The 8,637-nt window shown below is 45.4% G+C and overlaps 1 protein-coding gene across 1 annotated transcript in view; it reads left to right on the forward strand.

Moving 5' to 3' along the window:
* Positions 1 to 2,211: 2,211 nt before the first annotated feature.
* CLCN1 (chloride voltage-gated channel 1) overlaps positions 2,212 to 8,637 on the forward strand; it is a 106,609-nt gene continuing 100,183 nt past the window's right edge. The window contains exon 1 of the mRNA XM_019526678.1: positions 2,212 to 2,400. Within this exon, the coding sequence (XP_019382223.1) occupies positions 2,212 to 2,400 (189 nt within the window). The remainder of the gene's footprint in view (positions 2,401 to 8,637) is intronic.

An 8,637-nucleotide genomic window follows, 5' to 3' on the forward strand; every position in this document is an offset into this window, starting at 1 on the left:
GCTACAGCTAGTCCTCTTGCCTGCCGGAGTGTAGTTTGCCTCTAGTTTCTCTCTCTCAGTAACAAGAACTGTATGGTCCCTGTTACAGTGAGCATCCCCTGCACTGTAAAAGAGCTAGCAGAGCAAGCATATCTGGCAGACAGCCTAGCTGCAATGGCAGTAGGGGCAAACAACTTGTAAGCAAAGAGCCTGTGGGGAAAGGGCAGGTAAGGCTGCTGATTGGAGACAAGTAGCAGCATCTGGGCTGTGTTACCAGAAGGGCTGGGTGAGGAGGGAAAGAGAAAAGGGCCATATAGGCCTGGGCTAGGGCTAGAGGTTTGGACTGACCCTGACCATGCAACAGGAAAGAGCTCTGCTGGGCTTTGGAGAGAACTAAGTGGGTCTGGTATTACATAACCGTCTTCCTTTAGTGTCATGTGTTAACTGAAAGACTGGGTTGTGGCTATGGGAAGGTTTGGGGGCCATGTAGCAGGGTGCCAAGGGGGTGCTATCTGTTAAGCCCTGTATAGGGCTGGGACACCGTGAGGCTGGGACCAGGGAGCTGCAGCTGGAGACAGAGGGCCAGACCTGAGGGCTGTAGCAGGAGGAAAGGAGCCTTGGTCAGAAGATGGCTAAGGCATGGACAAAGAGATTACTGCCTGAGGGGCAGAGAGTTTGGACAGGGCTGGGAAGTCCCATAAAAAATAATGATGGAGTGACAACTCTGAGCCATGGGCATGGGTATGGGGGCAACTTGAGACCATGATTAATGCCCCCCAGGTGATTATGGCATGAATAGGTAGGGCCAATAAGGCCCAATCAGCTAGGTCATGTATGGATTCAGGAGCACAAAATCAGGGACTTTGGGGAACAGCCTCTTTTTGGAAAATACAAGTTCCATCAAAGGATGGCAGATGGGACAATGAGGAAGTTACCTTAAAGAGCTGAGGGCGACAGGTAGTTTGGCCACTAGGAGCATTATGGCCATCCTCGGGGGCCGATTCTGTCACAGGACTGTAGGTAGTCTCTAAACATTGGGAGAAGCACCAGAGGACCACACTCAACCCCCCCAGCCATAGCTAAAGCCAATATCTAATGCTTTAGAAGGAGGGGAGAAAACCCTTAAAAAAAAAAGGAAGCCAATAAAGTATCCATGAGAGAAGAAAAACTCTTCCTAGCCCCAGCAGGAGATCAAAGGAGGCCCTGAAGCATGGGACTGTCAGGTACTTACTACACTGAGAAAAAGTGACATGTCTACAACAAGGGGGATTGCAAATATTTAAATCCATGTATCACTCACACTGATGATATTGTTGATAAATTAAAATAGAGAGTTATTGCTTCAACAATCAGCATGTGTGAATCACAAAACTCAGTTCAGTAATCTTAAGAAAAAAATGTTCCTCAAGGCTGATATCCAGGATGGGGCTAATGAATAGCAATTAGTGCTGTCAAGAGATTCAGCAGGTTTCCTCTCCCACTCACTGTTTGTGGTGTGGTGTGAGGGCCTTAAACACCAAAACCATGCTGGAGAGGTGTGGGAATTTGTGTACATACCTTTCTTGACCTTTCCTTGGTCTGCTGCAGTATTCAGCACAAGGAGCAGGCAGGGGAAGGGTTCACTGTGCCCCTTACCCTGGTACCTTGGTGCTTCATGATTTTTAGGCCTTTAGCAGCTGGAAGAATTTTGGAGAGAGACTTTTGTTTCCACAGTAATATGGATCACTTATTACAGGGGAGTTGTGCTGGAGAACCCTTGGACAGCACTTCTGCCTTTTTCTATTTCCTCTTTCTGCCTACTTTATATGTCCGTTTTTCTATTTCTTCATGTAACCCTTTTTCTTCTAAACTGTCTTCTTCTCCAGCCTCTCTTCCCTCTCCTTCAGGGTTCCCTACTTGCACACACCTGATATTCAATCCTGGTGGAGTTAATGCCTTTTGCTCAGATCAGATGTGGCACTGGGGAGTCATGTGACAGAGGAAGGTTGCTATAAATATAGTTAAACTGTGCGATCACTGCCCCAGATGCCTTTGGGCAGGAAGAGGAGAAAGTGAGAGAGACACAAGGAGGAGGGTGGGGGGAAAGGGTGAGACAGAGAAAAAAAGCAGGAGCAGGAGTGCAAGACAGGGGCCATGCTGCTGGCCATGTTGCAGGTCAGACAGTTAGATGGTTCTCAGTTGGGCTTGGAGCAACAGCATCGTCACAGCTAAGAGCAGGGAGGGGGCAGTGCAATGGAGAGCTCAGAGCACAAGACAGAGGAACCCAGGTCAAGCTCAGCCATATGGGATGCTGGTCCCCAGTATGATTATGTCCGCTTTGAGAAATGCAACAGTTACGGGATCCCGGTGGAGGCAAGGCATGAGACCGGGGGGAAAGGGGACGACTTGAACTACCTGGAGAGCACCCTCAGCTACCCACAGGTAGGGCTGGGCAGTGGGGACATCTGGGGTCGTATAAATCTCAGTGGGGCCAGCGGGTGAAGGAAGCTGAAATGGTTTTTGGGAATCCTGGTGGGGGTGCCATTGCACACATAGCCATATCAGAGTGACCTGCCAGACCACTCTCTCCTGTCTCTCATTAACCCTCGGAGCAGGAGTTGGTCCTTCCACGGTGGCAGTTTCACGTAAGAATGCTGTTGGCATTCATGTTGCTGCCGATTGTCATTCCCATGTCCAGAGAAGACATACAGATAGAAAGTAGGATGGGGAAATGAAAACATACCACTTAACATTCATGCAGTGTGATAAGTAAAATCTACCATCAACCTCACAGCACCTATGCATGATGGTAACAATATCTAGAAAAATTAGGGGAGAAAAACATAGAGAACACAAGCAGATGAATAAACTAGGCATATACATCTAAGTCCCAGTTTATCCCTGTGCAAGAACCAGGCAGAGGCAGCTTGTGCATATGCATATATACAGAATTACACACAGATATCAATACACAGACACTCACACTGGTAGAGCTGCTGGAAGTTGTTTTGGTCTCTGGTGCAGCGGAAGCTTGTTCAGCTCTTAAACTGATTCTTATTTGTGTTTGGCCATTGTAGCACTAATGGAGGTAAAAGCTGTAGTAAAACATCTAAGAAACCCTGTGATGTCTTGAGATCCTTTTAAGGGTGTTGTGGGGTGCAATATAATATTAGCATTGTTAGGTATGATCCTACAATTCACAAGATAAGCCCAGAATTTTAAATAGAAACCCAGAGTGTCAAAAAACATCTTGACTTTTGGTGCACTTTCTGAGTTGTTGCAACAGAAGAATTGCTCTATTATTTTTCTGTAGTCAAAAAATGAGTAAAAGCAAAGAGCTGACATTTTCTGAGGGGTGCTCTTGAGTCTAATGTGGGGTACCTTGAATCTAAAAAGTTGAGACATGCCTTGGCTCCCTCCCCAGGTTTCCCTCCCTTGGCCTTGTCTGAGACATTGTCCCTGAGTCTCTACTCATGTGCCAAGAGGGCAAGGAATGGGCTATGCTGATCTTCACCTGGCAGCAAGTTCTCCTGTGCTGGATTATTTTCTGGAGAGTTCCACATATCTACCTTATGTCCCATATGCTCCAAGCTAGCCTGCCGAAGAGAATTTTCAGTCATAAAGGTTTAGTTCTGAGCATTGTGCATATATCAGAAAGGTATTTTTGAACATTTGAATAAATATTGGAGCTTTGCATGGATGCTTTCCACAGGCCCTTTCAGTTTCCTTTTAAAAAACGGATGGATTTTAATTGTTGGTCTCACAAGATATGGTTTAGCAAATACTCATGCAACTCAGTGATGAGTCAAAGCTGTCTTGGAGACTGATTTACTTCTTCCTGTGCATAAATTTCCCATCACAAGCCCTGGTTCTCATGGGGAACTTCAGTCATCCTGACATCTGCTGGGAGGGCAATATAGCAGTGCGCAGGAAGTTTTTGGAGAGTGCTGGGGACAACTTCCAGGTGCAAATGCTGGAGCAGCCAGCTACAGACCATTCTCTTTCTGACCTGCTGCTCACAAACAGGGAAGAATTGGTGGGGAATGTAGTAATGGATGGCAACTTGGGCACCAGTGACCATGAGATGACTGAGTTCAGGATCCTAAGGAAGGGAAGGATGGAGAGCAATAGAGTTAAGGACCTTGGACTTCAAAATAGTAGATTTCAACTCACTGGGGGAGCTGATGGGCAGGATCCCCTGGGAAGCCAGTCTGAGGGGGAGAAGAGTCCAGGAAAGCTGGCTCTACTTTAAAGAAACTTTACTGAGAGTTCAGCAATGAACCGTCCCGATGTGCAGGAAAACTAGCAAGTATGACAGAAGACCAGCTTGGCTTGGCAGGGAACTCTTCAGTAAACTAAGTTACAAAAAGGAAGCTTATAAGTGGAAACTTGGACAAATAAATAGGGAAGAATATAAGAGCATTGTTCAGGCATGCAGGGACGAAGCCAAGAAGGCCAAAGTGCAATTGGAGTTGTAGCTAGCCAGGCACGTGTCGGGTAACAAGAAGGGTTTCTACAAGTATGTTAGTAGCAAGATGGGAATCAGGGAAGTGTTGGTCCCTTACTGAATGGGGAAGGCACTCTTGTGACAGAGGATGCAGAAAAGGTTAAAGTGCTCAATGCCTTCTTTGCCTCAGTCTTCACAGGCAAGATCAGCTCCCAGACTACTGCACCAGGTAGCACAGTTCGGGGAGGAGGTGAGCAGCTAAGAGTGGGGAAAGAACAGGTTAGGGACTATTGAAAAAAGCTAGACATATACAAGTCCATGGGGCCAAATGGGATGAGGGAACTGGGTGATCAGATTGCAAAGCCACTGGCCGCCATCAACTTTGAAAACTTATGGCAATCAGAAGAGGCCCCAGATGGTTCGAAAAGGGCAAACATAGTGCCCATATTTAAAAAAGGGAAAAAGGAGGATCCAGGGAATTACAGATCAGTCAGCCTCACCTCACTCCCTGGGAAAATCATGGTGCAGATCCCAAGGAATCCATTTCTAAGCACTTGGAGGAGAAGAAGATGATTAGGAACAGTCAGCATGGATTCACAGTCATGTCTGACCAACCTGATGAGGTGATTGGCTCTGTGGATGCGGGGAGACCAGTGGATGTGCTGTACCTTGATTTTAGCAAGGCTTTTGATACAGTCTTCTACAACAACATTCTCACAGGCAAGCTAAGGAAGTATGGGCAGGATGAATGGACAGTAAGGTAGATAGAAAACTGGCTGGAGCACTGGACTCAGAGGCTAGTAATCAATGGCATGATGTCTAGTTGGCAGCCAGTATCAAGTACAGTGCCCCAGGGGTCAGTCCTGGGGCAGGTTTTCTCAAGTGTCTTCATCAACGATTTACAAGATGGCATAGAGTGCACCCTCAGCAAGTTTACAGATGTCACCGAGCTGGAGGCAGTAGTAGATACCCTGGGGGGCGGGGGTAGGGCTAAGATTCAGAGTGACCCAGACAAATTGGAGGATTGGGCCAAAAGAAATTTCATGAGGTTCAACAAGGACAAGTGCAAAGTCCTGCATTTAGGATGAAATAATCCCATGCACTGGTACAGGTTGGGGGCTGACTGGCTGGGCAGCAGCTCTGTAAAAAAAGACCTGCGAGTTACAGTGGACAATAAGCTGAATATGAGCTACCAGTGTGTCCTTATTGCAAAGAAGGCTAACGGCATACTGGGCTGCATTGGTAGAAGTGTTGCCAGCAGGTCAAGGGAAGTGATTATTCCCCTCTCTTCAGCACTGGTGAGACCACATTTGGAGTACTGTGTTCTGGTTTGACAGAAAGAATGTGGATAAATTGGAAAGAGTCCAGCGGAAGGCAACAAAATGGTGAGGGGGGTGGGGGACACGACTTATGAGGAAAGACTGAGGAAACTGGGTTTATTTAGTTTAGAGAAGAGGTGATTGAGAAGGGATTTAATAGCAGCCTTCAGCTACCTGAAGGAGGGGTTGAAAGAGGATGGAGCTAAACTGTTCTCAGTGGTGGCAGATGACAGAACAAGGAGCAACCATTTCAGGTTGCAGTCAGAGAAGTTTAGGTTAGGTAGTAGGAGAATTTTTCTCACTAGAAGGGTAGTAAAACACTGGAACAAGTTATCCAGAAAGGTGATGGACTCTCCATCCTTGTAAGTTTTTAAGACCCAGCTAGACAAAGCTTTGGCTGGGATGATTTAGTTGGTGATGGTCCTGCTTTGAGCCAGGGGTTGAACTAGGTATTGACAAATGTGTCCTAGATTGAATTATATTCAGAGGAACCATTCACTGAATAATTTGGAAGAATCAACATTTAAAAATTGAAAGATGTCTGGAAATCAAATTAAGTGTTAAATTATTTCCTTCTAATGAATGGCTTTAACAGACAGATTGCCAAACAAATTTGGTGTTTATAGAGATGCTCCAGGAGGTGGAGGAGGAGAGGGAGTGCTTTAAGAGCCACTCTAATTTAAGAGCCACTTTAATTGAAGTGCCCAGAGCATCTGGTGTATCAGTGTTTCCGTGCTGAAAAATGGTGGCAGGGGCGCTTTAATTACAGCTCATTGAATGCACTTTAGTTAAAATGCCCCTGCCACCATTTTTCAGCACAGGAATGCTGACATGACACTGGAGTCTGCTGGAGTGCAGTAATTACCATGATCCAGCAGACTCGATTAACTGAATCTGCTGTGATTGTAATTACAGCACATTGGAGCAGCCTCTGCACATGTATAGGCACCCATTGATACCAGACAAACACACACAGACACATACCCTGAGCACATATAGTTTATGCATGTGACTATATTAAACACATGTGCTTACAGGCAAGGGCTCTAAAACCTCCTCCATACATAAATAGACCTACCTAGATTCACACAGAGCCACATGCCACCCCCATGTGCTCCAAGACTGATAAAGTACACACTAGACACTAGCATGCACTCACTTATGCAACTATGTGCCCCCATGAAGTCAAATACAAATACACATGCATATTTTCTTCTCGGTGCCCTCTGTATATATATTTTAGTGCAAATACACTCATGCACAAGGAAATAGGAAATCAGAACATTTGTCACACTCATACATGGAACAACTCCTCAAATACATATATATTTCTGTACTTGGCCTCACACATTTTTTTTCAGCACTTGTGTACATAAACCATATATATCTACCTGCACATTCACTGAAAGCACAGACACAGAATGACACAGGCTACCTTACATATAATATCACATGCATAAAGTCTCAGATGCAGATGTATATATGCATACTTGCATACACATACATATGCAGACTCACATCAATTCCTGCACAAACATGACTTGCACACATTCTCACACACCTAGTATAAACATATATAGTATATGCACACCGACAGCTTCACACACCTTTTGCACAGATGTACACCCATATTATACACATACATAAACAGCCTTGCTCACATGCTGAGTCACACACAGGCTTCCACTCAAACACAGCCTCATGTACACATGCATATCCATGCCTTTCTCACAGAATGAGACTTAAAACTGTCCTAAAAATCAGACATTTAGGTTTCAGGTGTGTAGCTTCCTCTCACTAATATCTCTTGTGCTTCCCTGTCTCTTTATATCCATCTGTTGTGTCTTGTATTAAAGAGAGAGGAAAAGCAGTCAGAACTTTTTGTTCTGTGTTTGAATGGCATCTAGCATGATGAAGTCCACAACAAGTGCTCCTATGCTAATGATAAAATCACTTATATACAGACACTGGTGCACAGAAGAAGAAGAAGGCTTCTCAGAACTGTTCCAGACAGTGCAGTGGATCTTGGAGCATAGGTTATTCATTTCACTATAGAAGGGTACTTGCATCAGAGAATTCTCTGAGGAATGGGCCAGACTTATGAAAATCATGGGGGGTTGGGGGAGACAGACTAGGTGTCGTGATTATACGGCATTTGCTGCTAGAGATAGGATGGGGTTGGGACAAATGTTCATGTCCCTGGTATTGCATCTAGAACTTGTTTGGATGTTGAACTGATACATGAAATTAGTTTGCTGAGGTCTTAAGCATCAAGACCAAGAAGAAATGTATTAACTTCTTATCATTTCATAGCCTTCATAAAAGGTAAAGCCAGAATTGGAACAGGAATAACAAAGGACTGTAGGCTAAGAGGAAGGGGCACTGGCAGAGTTGTGTGAGGAATCCAGGCCTGGAATAGTTAGGGGATGGGTGAGAAGGAGCTGCAGGGCATACTTAGGAGGCATTGGTAGATCTCTTTGAAAAGCCCGGGATTGGAACACAGAGCCACATGCCAGTCTGCAGAGCAGGATGGAGGTTAGGGATATGTGTGTGCACTGGTAGACCTGGGGAAGGGAAGAAGGTTGTCCCGGATTAGAATAGTAAGGGGTAGAAAGCTTGGTGGTTTGGCTGAAATAAATGACAAAACAGCTCAAGTTTTGGGGGTCTTTAAGACAAGGCTAGACGAACACCTTGCTGGGGTTGTTTGATCCCAGTACTTTTCCTGCCAAGGCAGGGGCCAGACTTGATGATCTGCTCAGGTCCCTTCCGACCCTATCAGCTATGAGAAACTATGAGTTTTGGACTGAGATGTGCTGCCAAATGAGTCTGGGAGCCCAGATCAAGAATAAACAATGAGAAAATTTTCTGATATAAGCATTGTGGCAGAAAGCCACCTTGGTTTCTCCCCAAAAA

This window comes from Gavialis gangeticus, unplaced genomic scaffold (genome assembly GCF_001723915.1).
Source record: "Gavialis gangeticus isolate Ggan-Ray unplaced genomic scaffold, GavGan_comp1, whole genome shotgun sequence".
Lineage (NCBI taxonomy): Eukaryota > Metazoa > Chordata > Crocodylia > Gavialidae > Gavialis > Gavialis gangeticus.